Source organism: Macaca mulatta, chromosome X, assembly GCF_049350105.2.
Source record: "Macaca mulatta isolate MMU2019108-1 chromosome X, T2T-MMU8v2.0, whole genome shotgun sequence".
Lineage (NCBI taxonomy): Eukaryota > Metazoa > Chordata > Mammalia > Primates > Cercopithecidae > Macaca > Macaca mulatta.
In genome coordinates, this window is record NC_133426.1 from 77,127,071 (window position 1) to 77,141,549 (window position 14,479).

The following is a 14,479-nucleotide window of genomic DNA, read 5'->3' on the forward strand; positions in this document are numbered from 1 at the left end:
TACCCCACTCTCACTCCCTTGTCTAGACTCTCATTATTTTAAAACTGGATTATTATCACCGTCTCCCATTCTGTCCTACGTATAATTTCTCCCCATTCATTTCCCCATGCACAACCCACATTATTTTCCTAAAGCACTACTTTTACACAAATTACCATCAATATTTTCTTATTGTTTAGAGAATAAAATGTATATATAATCTTGTCACAGCTACTTCTTCTACATTATCTCATACTCCTCCCCTATAGTATCAACATAATAATAAAAGTCATGGCGGGCGCAGTGGCTCACGCCTGTAATCCCAGCACTTTGGGAGGCTGAGGTGGACAGATCACTTAAGGCCAGGAGTTCCAAACCAGCCTGGGCAACATGGTGAAACCTTGCCTCTACTAAAAATACAAAAATCAGCCAGGTGTGGCTGGCGCACAGCTGTAATCCCAGTTACTTGGGAGGCTGAGGCACAAAAATCGCTTGACCCTGGGGGGCAGAGGCTACAGTGAGCTGAGATTACGCCACTGCACTCCAGCCTGGGTGACAGAGCGAGACTTTGTCCAAAAAAAAAAAAAAGCCACTATTACATCAGGTAAAACATCTGGAATGGTGGAAACATAAGCCCTCCATCACTTTAACCAAACACTGTGTCTCTCAAGCCAATTACATTCCTTTCTCCATGTCTTGTTTATACCATCCCTTCCTTTAAAAAACATTCTTACTTATGTAAATGCCACCCTTTCCAAAACCCAACTTAAGGTTTCCTTCCACTGTAGAGACTTCCCAAATCAATTCTGGTTCTCAGTGCTCTCTTCCTACTCTGAATTTTGGTAACTTTTAACATATACATTAGCTATTTGGTCTTTATTATATATACTTACATAGAATTCTATATTCTGTAGACTTACTTTCCTAATGCATGGCTTGTCTGTTCAAATTGACTTGTGAGATCCTGGAGGAACATATTTCTAGCATCTAGCCCAATATCTTGCCCAAAGTAGTTGCTAAATACAGTTTGAATGATACGTATTTTGATGTCAATGAGTAGGGTAATAGAACTCCTGAAGGAAGAAAAGTATTTGGCAGATGCAGATATGGAATGTATTTGTGAAGCATGGGGAAGAAGATGAAAGAGAGGAAACCCAAAGGCAATTATCTTTTTAAAGGAAGGTTTATAAATATACATTTGATGTAGAAAGCCGAAGAGAGCTGCTGGAAGAATTATGGAACTGTAGTTCTGATCAGGAAGATGGTTTTCCTATTTAAAGTAGTTTTAAAAAGAAGATAAACTTAACAGTTTATAAATCACATTTGCAGCCATCTTAATCAATCTTCGTAACAATCCTGGAGGTAGGTATTATCTTTATTTTGCAAAGGATGAAATTAAGACTTGAAGAAGTTAAGCACATATTAAATGGCAGAGCCAGTATTCAAACCTAGTCTAAGAGCTCCACAGATGCTACTATGCTTTTCCTAATTCAATATATTAATAAAACCAGAATTCTGTAAGTAACAAACAGGGATACAATTATTTATTACTTCTAAACTAACATTGTTTTGTGGTTATGAACTCAAAGGATTCACAGAAATTTAAACCATTTTGTTTAAATTGATGAGAAAGATAAGTTTCTATATAGATAGCTATTTATTGACATGGTATGGCATTTTGAATTTGGAGTTTCTTTTAAAAATTAATGTTTTGCTATGTTTATTTTTATGTTGTTTTGAGCACAACTCTGTTACCTCACTGTTTCATTTACTTTAGTCTGCATTATAGCGAAATGAGAAGAAATAAAGCAGTTCTGCAACCAAGTCTGGCCTGAAAGTATGAGGCAAAACAAATGGTAAAGGTCTCTCCTGTGTCTAACTAATAATGATTCTATTAATTGTCTTTCAAAAAGGAAAAGGGATAAAAATCGAGTAGATGAATACATATGAATTACCTCTAGAGCAAACTGGGCAGCTAAACTTAGAAGCATGGTAGGTGAACCTCTCTCTGCAACTAGATCATTATCTTCGGACTCTTCATCTGTTAATACATTCTCTAAAGTAATTATTGCCTGCAAAGCTGAAAAACAAGAAAACAATTAAAAAATGATATGCTCTAATCAAAGAAATTACATATCTATGGTTAATTATGCCACAATGAATTTGGAACTTATTTTAAGAACATTAATATCTTTAAAATATTAGTATTCTTAAAGTAATGTGAGTTGCTAAACTTTCAAGGAGGACTCGAACACCAGAAAAATGCCCAACTGGGCAACTGCACTTCTGTGAATTTATCTTATGGATATATTTGCAAAATTAAACAAATATACATAAAGATGTTCATCCAGCATTGTTTGTAAGAGTAAAATATGAAATCAGCCTAAATTCCATCATAATGAATGGGCTAAACACACTTTGGTACATCCATAATTTGAAATATAATACAGAATAAAATAAAAAATTGAGTAGCTGTGTGTTGTATTCCATTATATTCTTAAAGGTGGAATACGACAAGTTAAATGTGTGTACTATAGACAAATAAATATTTGTTCAAATTAATAAGCAAAAAGAGAGATAAATGTAATCATAAAAATTCAATTAATCCAAAATAAAGCAGAAAAAAGGAAAAAGAACAAATGGGACAAACAGAAGATAATTAATAAGATGCTAAATTTAAATCTAAGTGTATCAATAACTATGCTAAATATAAATGACCAAATGACCAATTAAAAGGCAGAGATAGTAAGACTGAAAACAAAACAAAACACAACTTTTAAATATATGCCCCCTACAAGAAATACACTTGAAATATAAAAACAAAATGGATTGAAAGAAGAGGCTGGGATAATATACACTAAAGTGAAGGTAATCAAAAGAAAGTTGGAGTGGCTATATTAATATCAGATAAAGTGAATTTCAGAGCAAAGAATATTATTGGCAATAAAAGGTTATTTCAAGACAATAAAGGAATCAGTTTATCATGAGGACATAACTCTAGATGCTTATGCACCCAATAAAATTTCAAAATATAAGAAGCAAAAGCTGGTAGAACTGCAAGAAGAAATGAACAAATCCACAGTTATAGTCAAAGATTTCAATATCCTCTCTCAATAACTGATAGCACAGAAAATCAGCAAGGATTCAGTACACTTAACACTAAATCAACTTGATGTGACTAACATTTATAACACTCAACCCGACACCAGCAAAATGTACATTCCTCTCAAGCGCACATGAAATATTTATCAAGAAAAACAATATTCTGGGCCCTAGAACAAGTCTCAATATATTTAAAAGGATTAAAGTCATACAAAGTATAATCTTTGACTACAATGAAATGAAATTAAAAATCAACAAAAGAATGTTCTCTGGAAAATCTGCAAATATTTGGAAAATAAGTAACACATCTAACTAATCCACAAGTTTAAAAAGGAATCAAAAGTTAAATTGGAAAGTATTTTGAACTGAATTAAAATGAAAACATCACATATCAAAATTTGTGTATCGTCACTAAAGCAGTAATTAGATGATAATTTGTAGCATTAACTGTCCAGATAGACCAGAATAAAGGTCTTAAATCAATGACCTCAGTGTTCACTTTTGGAAATAGGAAAAAGAAGAGCAAATGGAACTCAAAGAAAGCAGAAGAAAGGATATGATAAAGATAAGAATGTAAATAAATTAAATAGAAATCAGATAAAAACAATAGAGGCCAAGGTAGGAGAATCGTTTGAGCCCTGGAGTTTGAGACCAGCCTGGGCAACATGGTGAGACCCTCTCTCTACAAAAAAATTTAAAAATGAGCTAGGTGTAGTGGCATGCACCTGTGGTCCCAGCTACTTGGGAGGATGAGGCAGGAGGATAAACTGAGCCTGGGAGGCCAAGGCTGTAGTGAGTTGTGTTTGTTTTTTTTGAGACTCTATAAAAAAAAACAAAACCAACAACAACAACAACAACAACAAAAAACTGATAGAGAAAAATTAGTAAAACCAAAAGCTGGGTTCTTTGAGAAGATCAATAAAATTGACCTTCTACATTGATTGATCCTCTAGTTACACTGACCAGGAAGAAAAATACAGAAGACATAAATTTCAAATATCAGGAATAAGAAAGGTGACACCACTGTAAGTTTTACATATGTTAAAAGGATAATATGGGGGATATTATGAACAACTTTAGGCCCATAATTTCAACAACTTAGATGAAACAAATTTTTGAAAGACACAAACCACCAAAGCTAAATCAATAAATAATAGATAACTTGAATAGCCCTGTATCTATTAAATACATTTAATGTATAATTAAAAACCTTTCCATAAAGAAAACTCCAGTCCCAGATGGCTTCACTGGTGAAATCTACCAAAAACATTTGAGGAAGAAATAATATCAATTCAACACAAACTCTTTCAGAAAACTGAAAAGGAGAATATACTTCCCAATTCATCCTATGAAGTCAGTATTACTCTGATAGCAAAACAAAAATCATTACAGGAATATAAAACTACAGACCATTTTCATTCATGAACATAGATACACATATTCTAAACAAACCATTAGCAAATCAAATTATATAAAAAGGAGTATACATCATGATCAAGTGGGGCTTGTTCCAGAAATACAGCATTGGTTTAACATTTGAAAATCAATTAATATAACTGACTATATTAACAAATTTTTAAAAAATTGATCATTTCAACAGATATAGAAAACCATACAACCAAATTCAACATCCATTCCTTACCCCTCCCACCACCAAATGGAACTCCCTCAACCTGATAAAGGGTATCTGTGAAAAACCTACAGCTAACATATTTACTGGTGGAAGACTCAATGCTTTCCCCCTAAAATCAGGAAAAAGATAAGGATGTCCATTCTCATCAGTTTTATTCAAATTTTACTGGAGAATCTAACAAGAGCAACAAAGCAAGAAAAATATAAATTGCACCCAGATTGAAAAAGAAGTGAAATTATCTTTACCCACAGGCAACATTATTGTCTATTTAGAAAATCTGATGGGGCTGGTGCAGTAGCTCATGCCTGCAATCCCAGCACTTTGGGAGGCCGAGGTGGGAGGGTTCCTTGAGGCCAGGAGTTCGAGACCAGCCTGGCCAACGTGGTGAAACCCCATTTCTACTAAAAATACAAAAATTAGCCAGGCGTGGTGGTGCATGCCTGTAATCCCAGTTTCTTGGGAGGCTGAGGTACAAGAATCACTTGAACCCAGGAGGTGGAGATTCCAGTGAGCCGAGATCGCGCCACCGCACTCCAGCCTGGGCGACAGAACAGGTCTCGAAACAGAACAGGTCTCAAAAACAAACAAACAAAACAAAACAAAAATAAAATAAAATCTGATGGAATCTACAGGGAAGGTACTGTACTCAACTAAGAAGTGAGTTTACCAAAGTTGTAGGATATAAGATCAATATACAAGAAATCATTTGTATTTCTACATATCACCAATAAGCAATCGGAAACCAAAAATTTTTAAAAATGCCATTTAAGATAGCATAAAATATAGTGTACTTAGGGATAAATCTGACAAAAGATGCACAAGACAGGTACAATGAAAAGTAGAAAACATTGCTGAGAGAAATTAAAGACCTAAATAAATGGAGGTATGTAAGTTACTCATGGTTTGGAAGACTCAGCAACGTCATTAGATGTCAGTTATCCCCAAAGCTGATCTATAGATTCAATGTAATCCCAATCAAAATTCATTTATGCAAAACTTAAAATAATGATTCCAAAATTCATATGGATATACAAAGGCCTTGGAATTGTTTTGGCTATCCAAAACAATTAGAAAAGAGAACAAAGTTGGAGTTCAAATTTATTACATAGCTACACTAATAAAAACAGTATGGGAATAGTGTAAGGATAGATCTATTAAAGTTGACTTCAAATTTATTACATAGTTACACTAATAAAGACAGTATGGGAATAGTGTAAGGATGGATCTATTAAAGTTGACTTCAAATTTATTACATAGTTACACTAATAAAGACAGTATGGGAATAGTGTAAGGATGGATGAATAGAAGAATGGAATGGAATAGAGTCCAGAAAGAGATCCACACATATATGACAACTAATTTCTGATAAAGGCACAAAGGCAATTTAATCGAGAAAGAATAGTTTGTTAAACAAATGATGCTGGAACAATTGGATAGTCGTGCGCAAAAAAAAAAAAAAAAAAAAAAAAAAAAAAATTTCAATCCATACCTTGAGCCAAATACAAAAATTAACTAAAAATGGTTCATAGACATAAATGTAAACCTAAAATTGTAAAATTTCTTGAAGAAAACATGAGATATTTTCTGTCACCTTGCACTAGGTAAAGATTTCTCAAATACAATGGCAAAAGCACAATTCATAAAAGAAGAAAAATAAATAGGACTATGTCAAAATTTAAAACTTCTGTTCATGAAAGATGGTGTTAACAAAAAGAAAAAATCTGCAAAATACATGTCTGATAAAGAGCTTGTGTCCACTAAACATCAACAAGATGGTGGAATAGGACTTTCCAGCGCTCATTCCCCACAAGAACATCAATTTGAACAACTATCCACACATGGAAATACCTCCACAAGAGCTAAGGAAACTAGGTGAGAGATTTCAGCAGCTGGCTGTGGCACAGAAATAGAGAAGATGCATTGAAGAGTGTAGAAACAGCAGCTTTTTAATACCCATGTCACCCCTCCCCCAACCCCAGGCCATAAAGCATGAAGACAGATACCCTCCACTTAGGGGAAGAAGAGGAAAGTGAGTACTGGAATTTACTTCAGACCACAACAATGGGCTGGTGGCAGTAAAACTCATCACTGGGCAGGCTCCCATGGCCCCGGACTCCAGGTCATATCCTGCAGACCCAGCTCCAGACCTGCCCGAAGGACTTGGTCTCTAGGACTGCCACATCACCAGGCCAACCCCAGCAGATTCAGGCTCCAGACTGGCCCCAGTGCTGGACCAGACCCATTATCCCCAGGCTTTGGACCTGTCCCAGTGCCATAGCAGTCCTAACAGACTCAGGCTTTAGTCGCAGCCTCCATCCCTAGGACGAGGCTGACATCAGTAGTTCCAGGCACCAGATTGCTGCCAGTAGGAAGCTAGATCCCCCATAGCCCCAGGCTTCAGGTCTGCCTCAGCACTAGGCCAGCCCCACAGCCCTAGTCATCAGGTCAGCACCCATGGACCCAGCCTCTAGGCTGGTCCTTGTAGATATAGGACCCAGGCCTACTCAGTGCCAGGCCAGCCCCTGCAGTCCCCAGGATCCAGGCATACTCCAGGTTTTCAGACCACCTCAGAGCTAGGTCAGCCCACACAGCCCAGGCTGCAGGCCTGCCCCAATACCAGGTCTGTACCACTGGCCATAGGTACGAAGCTGGCACTCATGAACACAGTCTTCACGCCTGCTTGTGTCACTCCACACTCCAGTGGAGCCAGGGTCCAAGTCTGCTCCAGCAGACCAAGGGTCCAAGCCAATTCAAATATACCCTAGGGCTGGGCTGTTCCCCATGGATCAAGGCTTCAGCACTTCCCCTATGCAGCCAGGTTCCAGGACAGCTCCCACAGCTCCAGGACCCAGGTCAGATCTCACAGACCTAGCCTCCAGGCTAGCGCACACACACCCATCCTCCAGGTTGAACCCCACAGACCCAGGCCCCAGGCAGATCCCCACAGCCTCACACTCTAGGCCAGCCAGTGTGTCTCCAAATAGCAATTTAGTACCCACAATCCCAGGTTTCAGGCCAGTCCTTATGGCCCGAGGCTCCACATCTGCCCCAAAACCAGGCCAGCTCCAGGCTCTAGGACTGTCTCAGTGGCCCAAAGCTCCAGTAGACCCAGGGTTCAGGCCTGCTGCAGTAGGCCAAGGGTCTAGGACCACCCCAGTAGACCCAGATGCCAGGCTAGCCCCCATGGACTAAGGCTCCAAAACCACTCCTACAAACCGAGGTTCCAGGCCAGCACCCATTGACCTAGGACTGAGGCCTGCCCTAGTCCTCAGGCTTGAGGCCCACCCCAGTGCCAGGCCAACCCCTACAGACTCAGGCTCCAGGCCTATCCCAGGGGACCCAGGCACAAGGGCCATTCTAGTACCTGGCTGGCTCTTGCAGATTCAGGCTCAAGGCCCACTTTAGTGTTTGGTCAGCCAATGGGGACCTAAACTTCAGGCCAGCTCCACTGGATACAGGCTCCAAACCCAATCCTTCAGACTCAATCAAGAAGTCCACCTCAGTAGATATAGGCTCCAGATCCAACCCCGTGGACCTAGGCATCCAGGCCCACCCGGCTGCTAATCTATGAACAAGGCCAGGCTGCCAAAAGACTCCAGGAGTCAGCCCACCTGTGAACCATGCAAAACAGCCTACCCATAGTTCCTTGATAGGCCAATAAAGTGCCTTCCCAGACTAAAGAGCTGTTGCACAGCAGAAGAAACCATCATCAGAATGAACAAATAAACTATAGAATGGGAGAACATTTTCACAATCTATCCATCTGACAAAAGCCTAATATCCAGCATCTACAAGGAACTTAAGCAAATTAAAAAAAAAAGAAGGCTGGGCGTGATAGCTCACACCTGTAATCCCAGCACTTTGGGAGGCCGAGGCAGGCGGATCACGAGGTCAGGAGATTGAGACCATCCTGGCTAACACGGTGAAACCCCGTCTCTACTAAAAATACAAAAAATTAGCTGAATGTGGTGGCAGGCACCTATAAGTTCCAGTTACTCAGGAGGCTGAGGCAGGAGAATGGCGTAAATCCAGGAGGCAGAGGTTGCAGTGAGCCAAGACCATGCCACTGCACTCCAGCCTGGGCAACAGAGCAAGACTCCATCTCAAAAAAAAAAAAAAAAAAAAAAAAAAAGGAAACCCACTAAAAAGTGGACAAAGGACATGAACAGACACTTCTCAAAAGAAGACATACACGTGGCCAACAAACATGAAAAAAAGCTCAACATCACTGATAATTAGGGAAATGCAAATCAAAACCACAATGAGATACCATTTCACGCCAGTCAGAATGACTACTATTAAACAGTCAAAAAACAACAGATGCTGGCAAGGTTGTGTGTGGAGAAAAAGGAATGCTTTTACAATGTTGGTGGGAATGTAAATTAGTACTTCAACCATTGTGGAAGACAGTATGGTGACAGCAACAAAAGGGCAAATATCTGAATTATAGGAGTTCAAGAAGGAGAAGAGAGATATGAAGGGCTGGAAAACACATTTCAATCAATAGCAACAGAAAACTTTCCAAACCTGGGGAAAGATAAATATACAGGTACAGGAAAGTCATAGGTCTCCAATAAAATTCAATCCAAACAAGACAACACCAAGACATATTATACTGTCAAAAATCAACATAAAAGAGAGGATCCTGAAAGTAGCAATAGAAAAGCAGCATATCACATATAAAGGAGTTCCAATAAAGCTAGCAGTGCTCTTCACAGCAGAAACATAGGCCATAAAAGAGTGGGAAGATATATTCAAAGTGCTGAAGAGAAAAAACCCTGCCAATTAATACTTTACCCAGTAAAGCTATCCTTCAGAAATGAAGGAGAGAGAAAGGCTTACCAGACAAACAAAAGCTGAGGGAGTTCATTGCCACCCAGACTTGTCTTACTAGAAACTAACAGTTAGTTTTTTTGAAAAGATAAACAAAATCACCAGGTATGGTGGTTCACGCCTGTAATCCCAGCACTTTGGGAGGCTGAGGTGGGGGATCACTTGAGGTCAGAATTTTGAGACCAGCCTGGCCAATGTAGTGAAACTCCATCTCTATTAAAAATGCAAAAATTAGCCAGGCATGGTGGCATGTACCTGTAGTCCCAGCTACTCAGGAGGCTGAGGCAGGAGAACTGCTTGAACCCGGGAGGTGGAGGTTGCAGTGAGCTGAGATGGCACCACTGCATTCCAGCCTGGGGGACAGAGTGACTGTCTCAAAAAACAAAATAATAATAATAATAATAATAATAATAAAATTTAAAAAAAAATAAATAAAATTGACAAACTTTTATTTAGACTAAGAAAAAAGATAAGGCACAAATAAAACAAGGAATGAAAGAGAAGATGTTACAGCTGATACCACAGAAATATAAAAAATCATGAGACTACTATGAACAATTATACACCAAGAAATTGGATAATCTAGAAGAAAGAGATACATTCCTAGACATATAAAACCCAGACTGAATCATAATATAGAAAAATGTGAACAAATAATGAATAAAGAGATTAAATGAATAACAAAAAAGCTTCTATGTAAGAAAAGCTCAGGTTCTGATGGCATCACTGCTCTTACCAAATGTTTAAAGAACTAATACCAATCCTTCCCAAATTCTTCCAAAAAATGTAAATCATTTCACAAAATTCAACATCATTTCATGATTTAAAAAAATTCAACAAATTAGGTACATAAGGAATGTACCTCAACAGAATAAAGGCCATATATGACCAATGGACAAATAACATCATACTCAGTGGTGAAAAGTTGGGAGCATTTCCTCTAAAATAAGGAAGAAGACATGGATGCCCACTCTCACTACTTCTATTCAACATACTACTGGAAGCCCTAGTCAGAGTAATTAGGCATGAGAAAAATACAACGCATCTAAGTTGGAAAGGAAGATGTTAAATTGTCTGCTTGTAAATAACATGATCTTATATATAGAAAGCCTTACAGATGCAATGAAAAAAAATTTAGAACCAATAAGTGAATTCAATTAAGTAGCAAGATAGAAAATCAACATACACAAAGTAGTAGCATTTCTACATACTAACAACAAACTATCTGAAAAAAATATCAAGAACATGATTCCATTTACAATAGCTACAAAAATATTTGGAAGCAAATTTAATGTTGAAGTGAAAGACATGTACACTAAAAACTATAAAACATTGATGAAAGAAAGTGAAGAAAACACAAAGAAATGGAAAGATATCCCATGTTCACAGATTGGAAAAATACCGTTAAATGTCCATACTACCCAAGGCAATCTACAGATTCAATGCAATCCCTATTAAAATTCCAATGACATTTTTCCCAGAAATTAATTAAAAAAAAATACTTAAGTTTCCATGGAAGCAAAAAGACCCTGACTAGCTAAAGCAATCTTGAGCAAAAATAACAAAGCTGAAGGCATCATACTACCTGAAGTCAAAATAAACTACAAAGCTATACTAATCAAAACAGCATGGTATTGGCCAAAAAACAGATACATAGCCAATGGAAGGATATAGAGAGCCCAGAAATAAATCTGCACATTTACAGTCAATTGGTTTTCAATAAAGGTGTCAAGAACACACAATATGAAAAGGACAGTTTATTCAACAAATAGTGTTGGTAAAACTGGATACCCACACGCAGAATAATAAAATTTGACCCTTTTCTCACAATATATGAAAAAGCTATTAAAAATAGATTAAAGATTTAAACATAAGACATGAAACGGTAGAACTACTAGAAGAAAACATAGGGGAAAAGCTCCATGACATTGGTAAACGCGAAAGTAGACACATGGGATTACATCAAACTAAAAAGCTTCTACACAGCAAAAGAAACTGTCAACAAAGTGAAGACACAATGTATGGAATGGGAGAATATATTTACAAACCAGGCATTTGCGAAGGGGTTAACATCCAAAAATATATGAAACTCAAACAATTCAATAGGAAGGAAACAATAACCTGATTTTAAAATGGGTAAATGACCTGAATAGACATTTCTCAAAAGGAGATGAGCAAGTGGTCCACAAGTATATGAAAAAATGTCTAACATCACTAATCAACAGAGAAATGCAAATTAAAACCACAATGATAACATCACCCCAAATCTGCTAGAATGGCTGTGATAAAAAAGACAAAAGACAACAAGTGTTGGCAAGGATGTGGAGAATAGGGAACACTTGCATATTGTAGGTGGGAATGTAAATTAGTATAGCCATCATGGAAAGCAGTATGGAGGTTCCTCAAAAAATTAAAATAGAACTACCATATGATCCAACAGTCCCACTACATGGTAGAATATCCAAAAAAAAAGTGAAATCCATATGTCAAAGAGATATCTACACTCCCATATTCACTGCAGCATTATTCACAATAGCCACGCTATGGAATCAGCTTAACTCTTCATCAGTAGAAAACGTATAAAGAAAATGTGGTGTGTATATATACACAATGGAATACTATTCAGCCTCAATAAAAGGAAGAAATCCTGTCATTTATGAAAAAAAAGTATGGACCTTGAAGACATTATATTAAGTGAAATAAGCCAGGCACAAAAAAAATAAATACCACATGATCTCATATGTGAAATCTAAAAAAGCTGACCTCATAGAAGCAAAGTAGAATGGTGGTTACCAGGGACTAAGGCATCAGGGAGATTAGGGAGATGGTGAAAGAATACAGAATTTCAGTTGAGTAGAAGGAACAAGTTCAAGAGATCTATTGTACAACATGGTGACTATAGATCATAACAATGTATTCTATTCTAAGAAATCACTGAGAGTTTAAGTGTTCTCACCACAAAAAAATGCTAAGTATGTGAGGTAGGGTTGGGTGTGATGGCTCACGCCTGTAATCCTAGCACTTTGGGAGGCTGAAGCAGGAGGATTGCTTGAGCCCAGGAGTTTGAGGCCAGCCTGGGCAACATAGTGAGACTCCATCTGTACAGAAAACAAAAAAAGATGAGGTGGAGGATCACTTGAGCCTTGGAGGTCAAGGCTGCAATGAGCCGTGATCATTCCATTGCACTTCCACTTGGGTGACAGAGTAAGATCTTGCCTCAAAAAACAAAAACAAAAACAAAAAAAAGGATATGAGGTAATGTATATGTTAATTAGCTTGATTTAGCCATTCCACAATGTATACATATCTTTAAAACACCATGTTGTTCATGATCAATATATATAATTTTTATTTGCCAATTAAAAAATAAGTTTTTAAAAAAGACAACTTGTATCCAGAATATATAAAGAACTGACAAAAATCAATAATAATAAAACAAAGTACCCTATCTTAAACTGGGAAAAAGATTTGTACAAACACTCCACCGAAAAAGATACTTGGATATAAAATATTAAACATTAGGGAAATGCTAATGCCACAGCAAAACACTACTACCCACTATCAGAATAGCTAAATTTTTGTTCTTTTTTATTTTTTTAAGTTCTAGGATACATGTGCAGAAAGTGCAGTTTTATTACATAGGCATACATGTGCCATGGTGGTTTGCTGCACCTGTCAACCCATCACCTAGGTTTTAAGCCCCATATGCATTAACTATTTGTCCTGATGTTCTCCCTCCCCTCCCCACCCCCAACAGGCCCCACTGTGTGTTGTTCCCCTTCCTGTGTCCATGTGCTCTCATTGTTCATCTCCCACTTATAAGTGAGAACATGTGGTGTTTGGTTTTCGGTTCCTGCATTAGTTTGCTGAGGTTGATGGCTTCCAGCTTCATCCATGTCCCTGCAAAAGACATGATCTTATTCCTTTTCATGGCTGCATAGTATTCCATGGTGTGTATGTACCACATTTTCTTTATCCAATCTATCATTGATGGGCATTTGGGTTGGTTCTATGTCTTTGCTATTGTGAATAGTGCTGCAATGAACATACGTGTGCATGTATCTTTATAATAGAATGATTTATATTCCTTTGAGTACATACCCAGTAATGGGATTGCTGGGTCAAATAGTATTTCTGGTTTTAAATCCTTGAAGAATCACCATGCTGTCTTCCACAATGATTGAACAATTTACATTCCCACCAACAGTGTAAAAGCATTCCTATTTCTCTACAGCCTCACCAGCATCTGTTGTTTCTTGACTTTTTAATAATCTCCCAGAATGGCTAAATTTTTTTAAGTGGACAATTTCAAGTGCTGATGAGGATGCAGATCAGCTAGAACTCTTAAACATAGCTGGTTCACATGTGAAATTGTATAATTGCTTTAGAAAACAGTTTTGCAGTTTCTAATAAAGTTAAACATATATTTACCATATAAGTCCACAATCCCACTCCTAGATATTTACCCTACAGAAGTAAAATATTATCATCAAATTAACTGAGCATGGTGGTGCACACCTGTAGTGCCAGCTACTCAGGAGGCGGAGGCAGGAGAATCGCTTGAACCTGGGAGGTGGAGATTGCAATGAGCTGAGATCACGCCACTGCACTCCAGCCTGGGTGACAGAGCGAGACCCCATCTCAAAAAAACAATATTATTATCACACAAAAAATGTAAAGAGATGTTTTATAGCACCTTTATTCACAATTGTCAAAACTGAAAACTTTGAACTTGTCTCAGAGGTGAAAAAATAACCCCAAAAACCATTCAAATATCCTTCAACTGGTGAATGAATTTTTCCATACTGTGGTATTTCCATACTATGGAATGCCACATAGCAATAAAAAAGAACAAACTGTGGATAAACACAATATGGGTGAGTTTCAAATGCATTAAGCTAAGTGAAAGAAGCTCAAAAAGATTCATACTAT

General features: G+C 37.6%; 1 protein-coding gene across 1 annotated transcript in view; it reads right to left on the minus strand.

The window, feature by feature from the left end:
* The window catches only part of TEX11 (testis expressed 11), a 290,530-nt gene that overhangs the window by 78,332 nt on the left and 197,719 nt on the right, over positions 1–14,479 (minus strand). The window contains exon 16 of the mRNA XM_015127634.3: positions 1,935–2,059. Within this exon, the coding sequence (XP_014983120.3) occupies positions 1,935–2,059 (125 nt within the window). The remainder of the gene's footprint in view (positions 1–1,934; positions 2,060–14,479) is intronic.